The 18,123-nt window shown below is 44.6% G+C and overlaps 1 protein-coding gene across 1 annotated transcript; it reads right to left on the bottom strand.

Annotated features, from left to right (window-relative positions):
- Positions 1–1,497: 1,497 nt before the first annotated feature.
- On the bottom strand, positions 1,498–4,500 carry LOC147854873 (pentatricopeptide repeat-containing protein At4g33990-like). The gene is made up of 2 exons (XM_087331080.1): positions 4,288–4,500; positions 1,498–4,079 (listed from the first exon to the last, which is right to left on the bottom strand). Exons 1-2 carry the CDS (start codon positions 4,364–4,366, stop codon positions 2,218–2,220), a joined length of 1,941 nt encoding a protein of 646 aa, XP_087187206.1. The 5' UTR covers positions 4,367–4,500; the 3' UTR covers positions 1,498–2,217.
- Between the last annotated feature and the right edge of the window lie 13,623 nt (positions 4,501–18,123).

The following is an 18,123-nucleotide window of genomic DNA, read 5'->3' as shown; positions in this document are numbered from 1 at the left end:
AATTTGCTAGTTTTAGTTGGTTAATAAGGCACAACTATTTTCATAAACAATAGATCATGTTAACGTTTTATTATGGGGAGGGAAAAGAGTTATGTGCAGTTGGTAAATAGCTAAACAAGTATTAGTAGCCATGATGTTCATATTACAAGAGTTGAGTATTGGGCGTATGCATCTATAATAGCAACATCTGAAATAAAAATTGCTGCCCTTTGTGTAAGATTCATTATTTCAGACAACGTTTTGATGTGGAAGGTTAACGGCAATGGGGGCATTTAATGCTAGTATACATATATTAACATCTTTGAAACAAGTATTAGTAGCCATGATGTTCATTTTACAAGAGTTGAGTATTGGGCGTATGCATCTATAATAGCAACATCTGAAATAAAAATTGCTGCCCTTTGTGTAAGATTCATTATTTCAGACAACGTTTTGATGTGGAAGGTTAACGGCAATGGGGGCATTTAATGCTAGTATACATATATTAACATCTTTGAAACAAGTATTAGTAGCCATGATGTTCATTTTACAAGAGTTGAGTATTGGGCGTATGCATCTATAATAGCAACATCTGAAATAAAAATTGCTGCCCTTTGTGTAAGATTCATTATTTCAGACAACGTTTTGATGTGGAAGGTTAACGGCAATGGGGGCATTTAATGCTAGTATACATATATTAACATCTTTGAAACAAGTATTAGTAGCCATGATGTTCATTTTACAAGAGTTGAGTATTGGGCGTATGCATCTATAATAGCAACATCTGAAATAAAAATTGCTGCCCTTTGTGTAAGATTCATTATTTCAGACAACGTTTTGATGTGGAAGGTTAACGGCAATGGGGGCATTTAATGCTAGTATACATATATTAACATCTTTGAAACAAGTATTAGTAGCCATGATGTTCATATTACAAGAGTTGAGTATTGGGCGTATGCATCTATAATAGCAACATCTGAAATAAAAATTGCTGCCCTTTGTGTAAGATTCATTATTTCAGACAACGTTTTGATGTGGAAGGTTAACGGCAATGGGGGCATTTAATGCTAGTATACATATATTAACATCTTTGAAAGTTCAAAATAAGAATGAGATAAGAAAGTACATCCAGATTTGGTACAATGTTTGATAGACCAGAAAGGCAGAACGCAACCATGTGGTTTGGCTGCATTGTCCGTTTAGATTATGCTCATCATTGTTGGTCCATTGATGTTGAAGCTTCATGTAACCATCAAAGTCAGCAAATGGTTTTGGATGCATTACTATATTTATCTTCCTGGAGTTGGTTGTACAAATGAGCCATGTGGCGGATACCACATATGCTATACCCATGTAAATATAGGTAATATTTCTTCATAACTTTTTGTTTAGAATTGAATGTGCTTACTAGCTTTCCAAACACAATCAACATGATACCTTACCGTCACTACTCATACAACCTTTATTCAATTGGTATCGACTATTTTGCAAGTAGTTTTGGTACAGTAACGAGATTGATAGTTAAAAGAATATTTGTAGTTCTCCAGGTATTTAATGTATTTCATAATAATGTTTAAGAGGTGCAGTAATTCTTTCATTGCATTATCTGTTTGTGCATTTCTTTATATATTGTTGGTACATTTATTGATTGCTCAATTTGTATAATGCTTAATACTTTCTCTTAAGAGGAGTACTTGCAGCAACTGACAGATTAGATACAACCAACTTATACAGATCCGAACCATTGGTGGCCTATCAATTTGGAGAAACCCCAAATGGTGATGTTCAGACTTTACCAGATGCATTGTTCTCAAGAATGTGCTTAATGAGACATTGTCCTTTATTGATTCTTCACAGGTTGCCAAAAGTAGGATAAACGAGGCATCCATGAATTGTATGTACGTTTTTACATAAATACATCACCAATCAATTTCAAACATCCTTTATGTTTTCAGGCAAGGCTTACATGACGAGAGAGAATGTTCTCTAATCCCTCTTACATGGAGCATGATGCGCCTCCTTCCATATGGGCACATCATTGTTTTATTGATTCTTCATGGGTTGTTAAAAATAGCGGAAAATCAGCTGGATATCTATAACAGAAAATGTCCGCCAAACTCTCTAACATAGAGGGGGAATGTACCTCCATTCATATATGTGGGTTATGAATATATAACAAAGAAGTACAGCATCCATCCCCGCATGAACAAACATGCAATCCACTTCAACCATACAATGTCACCAATAATCGCCGCATGAACAAACCCCATTCTTGAATCGATGATATCTTGTCACGTCTCTCAATAATATCTCTCGCTCTTCAAGCTTCGAGATGAACTTTGCAGCATTGTGACAATCCATACATACACGAAGATTCTTTGTAATGCGAAGTGTTGCCCCCTTCGGTGTGCTTACAAGACCGAACGCTATGGCTAGTTTTTCACTATGATGAGCCAGCATATGCTCCTTTTGCTCCTCTTCTACATCATGCAATACCAGCTTTGTGTCTGGCACGTAACCCATTTCCTTCAATTGCACCATCAAGCTCTCCAACTTTGAATAAGTCACATCACGTTTCGACCTTGGGGTGACAGCTGCAAAGAACTCGTACACCTTATTGTTAACCTCAATTGAGCTACATCCTGGTTCCTTTTTAACACCCCTCTTCACCATAGTCCTTCTTATCATCTCCACATCTTTCCATTTGCCCTCAGCGGCATAGATGTTCGAAAGCAGCACATAAGGAGCTGAATTTAGAGGGTCGAGATCAACAACCTTTTTAGCCGCATGTACACCTCGTCGGGTATCCCCATGCATTCTACAAGCACTAAGGAAAGTTCTCCATATAAGAGCATTCGGTTCAAATGGCATTCTAGTTATAAGAGCCTCTGCCACGACTAACTGACCTGATCTACCAAAAAGGTCAATCATGCACCCAAAATGCTCTATCGTGGGTGTTAGTCCATAATCTGAAATCGCATCATAACAATCTCGACCGACGTCAACCAAGCCCGCATGGCTACATGCCGAAATCATGTTGATAAAGGTGACATCATCAGGTTTTACCCCATCATGAAGCATTTCAAGTAGCAAATTCAAGGATTCTTTACCATGCCCATGTTCACCATTTGCGGCTATAATAGCATTCCATGGAACAACTGAGGGCCTTTCGAGTTTTAAGAAGACGATCTCAGCATCTTCAAGAGCTGCACATTTCCCATAGAAACTAATGAGAGCTGTCCCCATAACAGCATCTAGCTCAAACCCACATTCCAGAACACATGAATGAATAGACATACCCTCAGCATACGCAGCTGAGACAGCACAAGCACTTAAAATGCTAACACAAGTGATCTCATTGGGTTTCAAACCTCGGTTTTGCATTTGTTTGAATAGCTTCAATGCTTCTCTTGGCTGACCTTGTTGAGCATAGGAACTGATCATAGCTGTCCATGACACCACACAACGATTATTCATGCCATCAAAAATGAACCGTGCACTCTCCAGACGGCCACATTTTGCATACATAGCAATGAGGGCGGTTTCGACAACCTCAGAATTGAGACCTTTGCAAATGATACACCGATGGATTGTTTCTCCTTCAACTAAGGGGGACATTTCACCCTCTGCTAAGGCGGCCATTTCAGCACAAGCAGTCAGTGCAGTGCTAAAAGTAAACTCGTTCGGGATTACTATACCTCCTTGTAACAACATGTTGTACAAATACAAAGCTTTCTTGATTTCACCATGTTGCAAATATATATTCATCATTGTCGTCCACGTGACCACATTCTTCGACAGTGTCTGCATTTTGTCAAAAACGACACAAGCACTTTCCAGTGCCTTGCATTTCCCATACATGTCGACCAGTGCGGTTCCTGATGCTTCATCATATCCAAAACCATAAGAAACCATGCTGGCATGAACAGCCTCGCCATCAGACAGGCGAAAACACGCGTGCAAGACCTTAGTGAAAGTGACCTGGTTTGGCTTGATTCCTTCTTCTGACATTTGTCCATAAAAAAGACTTAGTGCCACATCATAGTGTCCATAACTTACATTTGCGGCAATAATAGCTGTCCAAGATACCACATTCCTTTCTGGCATGTTATCAAAGACATGGTTAGCATCATCCAAAGCACCACATTTTGCATACATATCAATGAGGGCGGTGGCCAAAGCCACATGGGAGGCCATTCCAACATCAAGAATCAAGAAATGAACAACATAACCACATTCTAGACATCCCAAATTTCCACATGCCTGCAACACACAAAGAAAAGTGACACGATCGGATTCAATTCTCACCTCTTGCATCTGAAGAAAGAGATTTAGAGCATCGATGTCCTGCCCATTCTTCACATATAAGGTCATCATGATGTTCCATGATATGATATCCCTGCTTCTCATCATAGAGAAAGCACAATATGCCTCTTGTAATGATCGAAGTTCCCCATATTTGCTCATAAGAGGGTTAACACATGAAGGAATGGTTTCTACACCATACAAGATCATGTGGAAGTGAAGGTTCCATACATGGGAGAAACTTAATGTTCTTGAAGGTTCCAAGGAGGTATGGTCATAGGAAAGAAGGGGAGCCAACGAAGCTCGGGTTAATGGAGGTGAAGATTTGCATGGATGAAGACGAAGGGAATGTCGATCGTTACATTGGGAATTGTGGGCAGGAGAAGGTAGCTGCACTCGTTGGAAAAGAGGGTTGAGGGCAACACTGCTGCAGATGTCCATGAGTGGCTATGGCGACACATCCCATGAGGAGAGAGAGAGACAGAGAGACAGAGAGAGACTGGAGTCTGCTGATAGAGAGATAGACAAGAAGACATAATTCCAAATTTCCAATATTTATCCCCTCAACTTTCTAATTATTCACAAAGATGCCCCTATCGCCCCCACATATACTTTGTACAAGAGAAGAAGAAGAAGAAGAAGAAGAAGAAGAAGAAGTGTGTTATCATCTCTACAGACGAAGAAGAAGAAGAAGAAGAAGTGTGTTATCATCTCTATAGACACACACACCTTGTGTCTTACAGCTTTTACGAGAATAAACTTGAATGATCGCTAGGGCCTGAACTAAGATGGATCCAAGGTTTGGTCGTGTTGACCCCCCCCCCAACCACATGCACTAAGAAGCCCCATGAGAGTCCCTCATCTCAACGGTATTATTATCGGTCTAGCCTCCGAACTGCTTCCCCACTGTGGCTCTTATTTGTTTATGGACTAGGAATCTCACTCTTCTCCTAGGTGGCTGGTCCTAGTCATGTTGTCGCCCTACCCACCCCAATGCCCCATGAGATACCTCTTCTTGATTATATTGTTGAGACACCAAGTCATAAATTTGAGAGAACCCTAAGTTTGATCCTCGCCATAAGCTCGACCTTGTTCCATAGATCATAGTCAATCTCCTATTGACGTTACTAGTATATTTCTCCATCCTTTGGATGAAACATGATTATTAAGAGATTATTTTCTAATGTAAGCATAAAACAAGGAAATCGATGATAGATAAGTAAAGATAAAGAGAGAGAAAGAAGGGTGTCGATCCACCCCGAGCAAAGGGATCGAGACAGACATCAGCCTTGAACAGTGTCCCATACCATCGTCATGGCATTGAGTCGTACATGGTACTGGTGCTCGCTCGCGACAAGAGTTTGTTCACCACAAGATCACAATCTCGACGTAGTCGAATCATGTGTCTAATCATTAATGAGGATAGCTAAGCCTCATATTTATAGCTAGACTTAAGCCCCCCATGCAAGTTCATACTTGCCCCTTATGGGTTGTCTCAATCCCTAGGATTAAAAGTAATCCTCCCTTCTTTACACTCTCGATTAACCCTCACACATTTATTCTCATGTGTAGAATACTATGGTACAAACTAGTAACAATGATCATCTAAGGATTCACATTTGTTCTCATTTGTCACTTTGGACTTTATCAACCAAAACAATATATAAGAGATTGCAACACTAATCATGGGCAACACAGGGGATCATTTTCATTGTAAAGCAAAAAGGCCAATAAAACTTGACATAATAATTTTAAATTTCACTTATGATCTTGAGCCGGTTTGTTTATCCATGCCCTCAAGCAATCTTGTCACTAGATGTATTGTCCCATGTTTCCTAAAATGTTTTGCCATGTAAAGAATCGGGTATGATTCTTGTGTAGTAGATTAGATGTGTTTTATGTGTATGCGTGAGAGGAATTAGAGGAGAGAAGCGAGAACACAAGATAGATAGAAAAAGGAATACTCAAGAAGAAGGTGTATATTCACAAGTAGAATAACAAATACTAAATGTAGCATTACAAGGGGTCACAACCGACTTAATATGAAGTATGAGGAGGGTGCTTTATATATAGTCACCCTCTCTCTTCATTAACTAACTACAACAACCACTCTCTCTTGGGGAATGTGAAGACTGATGCGTAGAGGATGTGGGGCTCGCTTAGAAGCGTGGCGTAGCGTAGACAGAAAATAACATGAAAGTGAGGAAGGAATCACTGGGATTTTGGACGGAAGAGAGGAAAGAGTAGAAATAGATAAATAGTGATCAACAAGATATGACAAGGTAGGATATAGAACGATAATTGAAGCAATAAAAGAGATTTACAATTATTTGATGAAAGAGGACAAAATAGTTGCAAGCGTTGTTGAATTCGAACTTTGTCTCACAAGGAGACCACAATCTTCGCTTCTATCACTCTTCTCTTTCTTGATAGTAGACCACCATCTTATCTTCTATCGTTCAATGAGATAAGACTCGAACCTCCACCCTTTTTGTTGAGAGTTGAGCACCACAACCACTAACTTAGAGCTTCTCTTGTATATTGATCGTCTTTTCTTCTATCTCTATTGTGATATCTCTTACAACATAACTCTATTTGATTCTATTGATATATATAATATAGTTCTTTTGATATTGATCGATTCCTTGATCTCCTTGTGACTATACTCCCTTCTTCTTTTATAGGAAAGAGATGGTTCTACATGTGGGCCATGTGTCGCACATGCAGAGAAGCTCTTGCATGTGTGTTATATGTTGCACATGCAGAGAGGCTCTTGCATGTGTGCTATATGGAGCACATGTAGTACATTTCATGGTTTAAACCATACAATAGTATAAGACATATATTTATATGTATCATAAGTATAGGCTAAATGGTAAGGTTTGAATGTCGTAAGGTTGGGGTTGTTGGGTCAAGTCCTCTTTTGCCCATGTAATATGCTATATGTTGTGCACGCAGTATATTACATGGTTTAGACTATAAACTCTACTTCAAATAAACAACAAATATAACCTCTTGTAAATGATCAGTGTAGGCTAAATGGTAAGGTTTGGGTGTCATAAGGTGGGGGTTATTAGCTCAAGTCCTTGTCCATGTAATATAATATATATATTTTTTATTTTCCTCTACATATAATGTATAATATTATCACAGTGTGTTGTTAATATTACCTTTATAAAACATTATCAAGATATATTTTATTTACGTATTTATCTTTTTGTAGACTTTTAATGTGAAGCTTTCGTACTTCACGACAACGGCTTCGAAAAAGGTTTCCGGCTCCCTTACTGTTCATTGTTGCTATCTTCATCATAAAGGTGTAATGGTACGCCATATAATTGTTGTAGCCGAATCGGCTTACAAGGTTCTTTTCACAGATGGATCGACGGAGCTTCTCGTTTGCAGATACTAAGGCTTTCTTCGCTCTATTGGTGTGAATGTCAAGGCCTTCGAACTCACTATTGAGGGAGTGAGTTAATTTGTTGCCGTCGAAGTGATCGTCTTCATACTCCGGCATTTTCGTCTTCCCTTTGTCTAGCTTCGGACTCGGCCGAGATATGCTTTGATTGCTCGGAGGCTCTTGTGGCCCACGAAGCCTTGTCGTAGTCGGGCTTTCTTCGAACATGCGCGTGAGCCAATCTTCGGCTTCTATCTCTATTTCGGCGGATTCCAAGTCGAGCGGAATCGGGGTCGAAGTTGTCTTTGGTGCATACCAAGATGCGAACTCGTCGAAAATGACGTCTTGACTTACTCGAGATTTTCGAGTTGAGGGGTTATAACACTTGTACCCCTTTTGCTCTAGTGAGTATCCTACGAGAATACATTTCTCTGACTTCGGGTCGAGCTTTTGTCGCTTCTCATCGGGGATGTGCACGTATGCAATGGAGCCGAATATCCTAACATGTGATAGGTCCGACTTCTTTCCGAAAAACTTCTCGTGCAGAGCACACCCGATGTCGTACACCGATGCATGAGGTATACAGCCGTGTTAGCCGCTTCTGCCCAATACGATTTTGGCAGGTGATTTTCATTCATCATGGCATGTGCTACTTCGAGGATGTGTTGGTTCTTTCGTTGTCATATAATGGATATTATGTATATGGGGAATATTGTAAATATCGTCATATTATTTCTACCGGAGTGGATGTTGTAAATGTGGTATTATATTTTGTTATAGACGGATTTTGTAATATGGTTACCACTTTTTTATAGCGAGTAGTGACTCATTGTATATCGAAATTTTTTATTAATGGAAAAGTTGTTTATCTCAAGTGTTGGTCTCTGGCCCCTAAACTTGTTTTCCAAATATATATTGATTTCTCACTCATAGTGTGATTTGTGTCAGCTGTTTTTCAAAGATATGTTGTTTTTGTACATATGTTATTGTTAGGAAACGAGTGCCTCCGGATGGGAAGAGATGAGCCGAGTTGATGAGAAACTCGATTGAGGCCGAAACCGAAATCGTGTAGACAGCTAACTCGGAAGACTATACTTGTAAATAGTCTAAATATACCCTTATGGGCTACACTTGTAAATAACCCAAAAGGTGTACTAGTATAAGTACTTAGGGCAATCGTAACGTAATCATGATTATGAATTTTTGTTAAAAGGTCACTCAGAAGGTCGTTACCTCTGTAACTGTGTAACAACAAGTGAGTGAGAGTGAGAGAGTGTGTAACTCTGTAGCCGTCTGTTGACGAAGTAGAATCTCGAGGTCATTGCCTCGGAGCTTCTAGTTGTACTCCTCCTTTTAGCATAGTGATTCTGTTTGTTGGGGTTTGTGGACCCCCGTGGTTTTTCCCATTTCGGGTTTTCCACGGTAAAATCGTGTGTTTCAGTCTCTTGTGTTATTTCTATTTTTTGTACTCTATCTGAGTGCATTCTATTTTACATTCCCTGCACCCCAACATCCGAATGAGAAACCGGTTGTGGCCAGTCACGATTCTCGATAGTTATTTCATAACTATTCAGGTCGCCCAACCCTCTTAAATATGGTCTCCCAACCTGTTTAAAAAATATATCTTCTCGTAAACCATTCGCCCAACCCTCGTAAAAAACATCTCTTCTCATAAACAAGTCGCCCAACCTCTTTAAAAGCAACTCGTTATCGTAAACCAGGTTGCCCAACCTGTTTTAATATGGTCACCCAACCTATTAAACAAGTCGCCCATTCTATTTATAACTCAGGTCTCCCAACCCTCTTAAAAAACATCTATTCTCATAAACAGGTCGCCCAACCTATTTTAATATGGCCACCTAACCTATTACTCAAGTCACCCTATTGGACGAGTTAGGTCTCCCAACCCTCGTAAAAAAGATCTCTCCTCATAAATAGGTCGCCCAACCTGTTTTAATATGGTCACCCAACCTTATTAACGTGGTCACCCAACTTGATTAATATGGTCGTCCAACCTGTTTAAAAAAAACGGTCATATTAAGAAATAAATTAATCACAATTTAAGTCGCATTAATCTAGTCACCGAGCCGGTGTGCCCATACGGCAATATCCGTGCACTCGACGTAGAATGCTTTCATCCCGATGTGGGTGTAGAATTGTTTCCATTACTTTCCTTTAGTTTAATGAATTATTGTTTTTTTGAAACATCATTTGAACCTTAGGTGTGGTGGTTTGATTTGAAACATATTTCATTATTATAGTAAGTTGGTTTTGCATTTTTGTTGCAAAGTATATAATCTAAGGAAAAGGTGCACTAGAAAGAAATGTTGTATTGCCAATGTTTAGTGTGATTGATATGTAGCACATATATTGATGGATAAGCTTCAGATATTGAATCAATCATATGTTAATCTCTTCCTCGTTGATGGGAGGAATACATTAATATACATGCAAGAATCAATTGCTAGTTGCTAAAATCGCAAAACCAAATGTCGAAACCCTAAAAAAGAAAGAAGTTGATTCAGAAGAAGAAAACCTAAATGACCCCAAAATTGACCAATAAGCAAAATAAACCCTCTTCTTGTTGGGAAACAGGTCCCTCCGGATGGGAAGTGAGAAGAACCGTGTTGATGAGCAACTCGGCCTCGGCCGAATCCGGATGTGGCATACCCGGCAACGGAAGACCCAGTGAGAACCGGATGTGGAGTACCCGGCAACGGAAGACCCGGTGAGAACCGGATGTGGAGTACCCGGCAACAGAAGACCCGGTGAGAACCGGATGTGGAGTACCCGGCAAGGAAGACCCGGTGAGAACCTCTCATCGGATGGAAGGGACATATATGTAAATATGTTCCAGAGAGCCCATTGGGGCTATATTTGTAAATAGCCCGAAAGTCATATTAGTATAAATATGACCTAGAGCAAACATGATATATGGTTGGTTGTGTGATTATCGTTGCTATGATAATTCTGAGCGTAATTGTGTACACACACACACACACACACACACACACAGAGGACAAGAGAGGAAGAGGTTGTTGCCTCTGTTGTAACCACTTGGTGGCGAAGCGAGGGAGCAAGATGTCGTTGCCTCTGTGCCCCATTGTTGTAATCTTGATATAGTGATATTTTGTAGTCTGAGGGTTGCCGTGGTTTTTCCCATATTTGGGTTTTCCACGTTAACATCCAGTGCACTCTCTTCTCTATTGTTTCGTGTGTAGATACATCTCTCCACATCCCTGTTTTCTGTGATCGATCCGACGTCTTGATTGTGGCCGAGCATAGCTTAGAGAAGCGTATTCCTATCACTTCTCAATAAGAGAGGAAAAGAGATTTGAACCTTCCACCTATTAAGCAAAAGGAATAACTCTAAAACCATTACCTTTCAATATTATTTTTATTAACTATTTCATTTATTGTTCTAAAATAGTTGGGTGGTTGAGTGACCTCCAATGGTTAGGGATGGGCGACCAAGAACTCAGAGTTGGACGACCTCTGACAAGTTTTTTTTCGTGCGTTCGTTCTTATCCAAATCGGATAAGAAACCTGCACACACCTTCATCTGAGCAACCTGCATCGTCCATGACCACGATTCCCTCCCCAACCCTATTTATGATTTGGTATATAATAGACACGAGCGCCCCAACCCCAGAAACACGCATGGGTCTCAAATTACAAAGTCCAACCTATCATTGGATGACCACGATGCTAGTTATTATGGCCATTGCCAATCCAACAACTTCCAAACCTTCAATGCAAAACTTCTTAAATGTCACACCTTTCTAAAGGAAATACGATGCCTCTTTTATGGCCATTGCCCTCAATGTCATGGTCAACCGGGTCATGGATATGTATAACATCCAAACTAGTGATGCCCTCAATAAGACTATCATTTGCAAGGTGCAACCTGTTGGCCGGTCAGAGAAGGCAAATGGGAAAGCAAGGTCGGATCGGATAAATATAGAAATAGGAATAGAATTATTAGGAGGGACGGATCCGGTAGTTGTAACCGATCCGGATCCGAACCGATTCGGTTTCGGTTAACGGTTGCCTATCGAGCACCGATTGTAATCTGGCCGGATGCCTATAAAAGGATCCGATGTTTTGTAATGAAAGCGCGAAGAATTAATATAGTTTTGCTTATGCTGATTAATCTTGTCTTCGTCTGTGCTTAAGTGTAATTATCATACGCGTGTATTAACATCCTATCCCTACCACCCCTTTGGAGAAGTGTCGGATAGACACCTGTGTTGCGGCTAGTCCAGCCAAACATACAACACTATTTTGGCGACCACGATTCCTGCAGAGTGCAGAGGACAACCGGGGGATGGATGTCTAGACAAAATAACGACCACATCACCGAAAGAGGGAGACGCCACGCCGAACGGCAGCGACGACGGGAAGCCTTGCAGCAAGCCGTCGACGAGATCCGGAGCGATCGGTCATTCTCAACAACGCTTCGGCAAATCGCAGAAAACGCACTGCAGTTCCAAGTTCTACAAGCTTCCGACGAAGGCAGTAGCATAACCAGCCTCCAAGAAGCGGAGACACTACTACAGACTCTCGCTGGCGGCGACGGGGACGCAGCGGCATTTGCAACATTAGAGGCGGATTCGGATAGCGGGGAAAGCGTGGGATCCCGCTATAAAAGCAGACACGGGAACAACCCCTTTGAGTCGGATCACTCAGCAACATCGGAGCCAGAGGAGGAACTAACTCTGGAGTTCGGTGACCGGCAATCGCCGAGGAGGGAGGAGCGGATACCAACACCACCCGCGGAGGAACCGCAGGAGCGGTTATCAACACCACCCGCGGAGGAACCGCAGGAGCGGATACCAACACCACCCGCGGAGGAACCGCAGGAGCGGATACCAACACCACCTGCGGAGGAACCGCAGGAGCGGAGACCGACATCGGAGGAACCAGCGCAGGAGAATCAGTGGGACGACACGATGCCGTATCCATACCCAAAGTATCGGGATGAGCCCGACGGAGAGGCACATGTGTATGCATTCCTGCGAACATGGGAAGCCAACCACGTGTCCCAGAGACTGACGGAGGCCGAGGCCGACCGATCCAAAGTCGCCGAATTCGGCATGACATTAGAAGGACCGGCGGCCCGGTGGCACGACAAGCACTTACCAGGCAGCTTCGCCACGTTCGAGGCATTGAAAACCCAGTTTTTACGCTTGTTTCATAGACGAGTGGAACAAAGGGAATTGGTCGGACAATTCTACACCACTCGGCAGGGAGAAAACGAGACGGTCCCACAATTTATCATTCGTTTCCAGACCTTGCACAATCAATTAGCAAGAGCACCACCCGAAGAGGAGGCCAAGGCAGTCTTTTTGGCTGCGTTAAAAGACCCACTTCGAGCGATGTGTGGAATCATCGATTTCAGCACCAGCACAATGGACCAAGTCATTGATCGGGTCCTAGAAATGGACAACACGAGCCCCTTCTTGCCGATGGGGGCGTTACACCAGGCGCTTCCGAAGGAGGAGGACCTCCGGTTCCGACAAGCCCTACAATGCACAACATGCCTAAATTCGGGGCACTCGACCGTTGACTGCACCCTGCGCGCACAGTGCATGATATGCAATTCTCGCGCCCACACAACGAACCAATGCGAGTATAACCTGTTAACTCGACAAGCGGCACCGGTCCGACACATAGAACCGCGCAATCGGGACCCGGAAGAGGATCGATTCCGGAGGGACGACCGCTACCGACGAGAACGCGGCGACAGATACCCTGATAGAAGACGCGACAGCTATGACCGAGAGGAGAACCGAAGGGATAGCTACCCCCGGGACCGGTACGACCGAGAGGAGAACCGAAGGGATAGCTACCCCCGGGACCGGTATGACCGAGACGAATCCCCGGAATACGAGCGACGCAGAGAAGAAAGGCGGCCAGGGAACCGGAATTTCCGACGGAACCAAAGGCGTGGATTCTTCCGTAGAGAGGAGCGTCGGGAGGCAACAAGGAATGACAAACCAGTAGCGGCACCGGAGAACCAAAAAACCGAGGACAACCGCCGGGGAATGCCCCTTCCCCAAACATGGGAAAAAGGAGAATCCAGCAACACGCACAGGGTGTACTGTTATTACTGCCGAAAAGAAGGGCATTACAGTAATCAATGCCCAAGCAAAACAGCCGACAAGCAGCCAGCAGTCAACATGGTGACAGCCGAAGTACAGCAGGTTACCACGCGGTCGAAGGGGAAAGCCGCCGAATGGGAAGCCCAGGAAGCAATCAGAAAACAAGCGGCACAATGGATCAAAGAAGCCAACGAACAAGGTGCGGCGGAAGTAAGAAACCAAAATATGCCAAGGGAGGAGGAAATCGTACAGCCAGGAGAAAACCCGACATGGCAAGCACTACAAGATTGTCAGATCGTGCTGCCGTTGGCGCGGTTACTGCAGTTGGTGCCGCGGTTCACAGCAGACTTACAAGCCGCAGTGAGCAAACCGACGCCGACGCCAGCACCGGCATTTTTCTCCAACCCGGAGGAAGGCCCAGCGGTGGTTGATACCAGTAGCCCAGCAATCACGACAATCGTCAAAGGAAAGGAGATTCCAGGAACAATTATTGACGGAGGCTCCGGGGTGAACGTCATTAGTCGACAGACATGCGACGACCTAGGCATCCAGGAGTGGGAACCATGCCCCTTCTGGTTACGCATGGCGGATACAAGCTCAGTCCGCCCAACTGGTCTTATCCGGGACTTGGAAGTAACAATAGGAGGCCACGTATTCCGAATATCGGCCGTGGTACTAGAGCTGAATGTACAAGGCGCATATCCCCTACTGTTAGGACGACCATGGCTGCGAACGGCGCATATCAAGCAAAATTGGCAAAAGAATATGATCACGTTCCGACGAGGGAAAACAAAGGTACGGGTAGCCACGCAACCACGGGTGCTCACTAGCAAGGAGGCAACCCCTTTATATGCCGAAAGCATCAACATGTTGCAGGGCTTACCGGATGAGGAAGTTGATCGGTACCTCGAGGAACACCCACAGATCGTCCCACTTTTTGAGGTGGATATCACGGCAGCAGTAGAGCCGTACATCACAATGCCGGACGAGCCGGACAAAGTGGCGATCCAGGAACTACGCCAAGCACAGGAAGCCCTAGAAAGAGAAATGACGATATCCCAAAGGGTGAAAGCATCCCAACTCGAAGAGGTGGACCTCGGCACAACAGAACAACCCCGACCGGTAAAAGTCGCGAAGGAATTGCCAAAGGAGGAAAAACAGGCAATGGTAGCACTGTTAACGGAATTCAAGGACGTGTTCGCATGGTCATACGAAGACATGCGAGGGTTGGACCCCCAACTCTACCAGCACCAAATTCATCTAAGTACTGACGCGAAACCCATCGCTCAACGTCGGTACCGGATGAATCCAAACTATGCGGCAAAGGTGAAGGAGGAAATAGACAAGCTTCTCCGGGTCGGATTTATCCGACCAGTCAAGCAGGCAACCTGGCTAAGCCCGATAGTGGTGGTCCCGAAAAAGAACGGCAAAATCCGGGTATGTGTGGACTACAGGAAACTAAATGCCGCGACAGTGACCGACGCTTTTCCACTACCATTCACGGACGGAGTGCTAGATGCGGTGGCCGGCCACGAAGTTTACAGCTTCCTGGACGGATTCAGCGGCTACAACCAAATCCGAATGAACCCGGCCGACCAAGAAAAAACAGCGTTCGTGACGGAATGGGGAGTGTTCGTCGCGGTCGTGATGATGTTCGGATTAAAGACAGCCCCTGCAACATTTCAAAGGATAATTATGGAAATCTTCGGTGATTTTATTCCCGGTTTTATGCAGGTCTTCCTAGACGATTTCGCCGTCTACAGCCGACACGGAGAGCATTTCGATCACCTACGAATATGCTTAGAAAAGTGCCGCGAGTACCGATTAAGTCTGAACCCGGCTAAGTGCGTCTTCGGAGTCGCAAGCGGCAATTTGTTAGGCCACGTGGTGAGTCGAGAAGGAATCGCGGTAGATCCGGATAAGGTAAAAGCAATTCTCGACGCACCGGCACCGAATAGCGCAAAAGCTTTAAGCCGATTCCTTGGTCAAATAAGGTGGCATAGTCGGATGATACGGCACCTTGCCGACTTTGCGACACCATTGCATGCTGCTGTACATAGAGTACCTTTCCAATGGACAGAAACGGAGGAGGCAGCCTACCAAGCATTGAAGGTCATGCTGTCACAAGCTCCGGTGGTGCAGCCGCCGGACTGGAGTAAAAGCTTTCACGTTTTCGTCGACGCGTCGGACGTAGCAATCGGCAGCGTTTTGATGCAACTCACGGAACCGAAATGGTATCGGCCGGTGTACTACGCAAGCAGGAAACTCTCGAAAGCCGAACGGAACTACTCTACAACGGAACGAGAGGCATTAGGAATGGTGTACAGTGTCACAAAGTACAGGCACTATCTGCTCGGACGAAAGTTCTCTTTCCACGTTGACCACTCGGCACTACTCTACCTGGTCTCAAAGGCAGCCCTGACAGGAAAACTCGCACGGTGGACGCTGCTATTACAGGAATTCGAATTCGACATTTTCCACCGACCCGGGGCGCAGCATGCGGTAGCAGACTACCTGAGCAGACTAGAATCCGGAGAATCAGGGGACGGCGTACAGGACGAATTTCCCGACGCCGAGCTGTTTAAGGTCACGACGGCACCGGCAACGGAGACCACAGTAGCGGACGAAGACAAATGGTTAACCGAAATGCATCAGTTCCTGAGCACCGGAGTTCCCCCGGAAAACCTGGACCGAGACGAACGGAAGAGGATGGCAGTACGGAGCAGACATTTCTGCTTGGTAGGAGACACCCTCTATCACAAGGGGGCAGATGGCGTATGGAGGCGAGCAGTGCGGAGCGATGAAAAGGATCTGATCCTGAGGGAAGCCCACTGTGGAATTGCAGGCGGGCATTATGCCGGCGAAACAACAGCCCGGAAGATATGGCAGAGCGGACTATGGTGGCCTACTACCATGAGAGATGCCGTTAAGTATAGCAGGGAATGCGACCTGTGTCAACGACTGGGCCAACCCACGGAGCAGGCCCGGATGCCACATCACCCGGTCTTGCCATTAGAACCATTCCAAAAGTGGGGCTTGGACTTTGTCGGCCCCTTTAAGCCACCGGCAATGCGGACCGGAAATCGGTATATAATAGTGGCTACCGACTACTGCACCAAATGGGTAGAAGCAAAGGCACTACGGGACAACACGGCGGCATCCACGGCCAAATTTTTATATGAATGCATATGGTGTCAGTACGGATGCCCGATTGAGCTGATCAGTGACCAGGGAGGACATTTCCTCGGGCAGGTGGTGGAAAGTTTGACATCATTCTATGCGGTAGTACACAAACGAAGCACTCCCTACTACCCTCAAGCCAACGGATTAGCGGAATCAACAAACAAAACGCTACAGAACATCCTTAGAAAAATCGTCAATGAGAACCGGACCGACTGGGACACGAAGTTGCAGAGCGTGCTGTGGGCGTACCGAACGGTGTACAAGACTAGCATCCGGACGACCCCGTTCCGACTGGCATTCGGCTTGGAAGCAGTCATGCCAGTAGAATTCCAAATTCCTAGCTTAAGAATACAGGTTAAGGAGCGGTTAAGCGAGAAGGAATCCGAACGAATCCGGCTGAAGATGCTGTTAGAACTGGAAGAAAATCGAATAGCCAGCCTGCTACAGCTAGAACTAGAGCAAAGGAGGAGGAAAGCCTTTGTAGACCGACACCGGCGCGGTAACGAAAAGGAATTCCAGATCGGGAAACCGGTATTACTGTTCCAGACAAGAATGGGGAGCATGCCAGGGAAATTGCGATTTCGGTGGACCGGACCATTCTGGATCACAAAGGAATACAATGGGTCTTACCAGCTCGGGACGTTGTCAGGAGAAGTTGTGGGCAAATGGGCAAATGGTTTTCGCCTAAAACCGTATAAGGGGCACATGCCAGCTAACCCCTTCAAGCAAGACCCGGAAAGCCCGAATGGCGAGGAACCGACACCGACGCGTAACAACGACGAGGAACCGACAACAGTGCGCACCGACCCGAACACATCGGGGGGAACCGAACAATGATGCGGCATATGTAAAAAAAAAAAAAAAAAAAAAAAAAAAAAGAAAAATCATGGTAATGATGAAGGAGGTAGTTACAACCGTCACACGGATGCACGAGCTATTTAAAGCAGAACGTGGGGGCCGATGTACAGAATTTAAAACGCGCGTCAATTAAGGAGTCATAATGACAGACACGTAGGAGATTCGACACACACGGCAAAGAAACGCAAGCATGACACGCGGCAGCAAAGGACAGACATACTATTCATGACACAGCAGGCGCAGGCGCCAAAAATAGGCAGAAAACGTGCAGCCGTCAGAATTAAAAAGTTACATGCT

This window comes from Azolla caroliniana, unplaced genomic scaffold (assembly GCF_043228905.1).
Source record: "Azolla caroliniana isolate FFs.n. ecotype wild unplaced genomic scaffold, voAzoCaro1.0.p SCAF_15, whole genome shotgun sequence".
Lineage (NCBI taxonomy): Eukaryota > Viridiplantae > Streptophyta > Polypodiopsida > Salviniales > Salviniaceae > Azolla > Azolla caroliniana.
The sequence above is the reverse complement of the archived record's forward strand: the minus strand, read 5'-3'. Positions and strand labels throughout refer to the sequence as shown.

Coding starts and splice junctions, on each gene's coding strand:
- LOC147854873 (XM_087331080.1), bottom strand. CDS start 4,366: ATGGAACATCATGATGACCTTATATGTGAAGAATGGGCAGGACATCGA. Junction 4,080..4,287: donor TCTTTCTTCAGATGCAAGAG/GTGAGAATTGAA, acceptor ATAACATGCCAG/AAAGGAATGTGGTATCTTGG.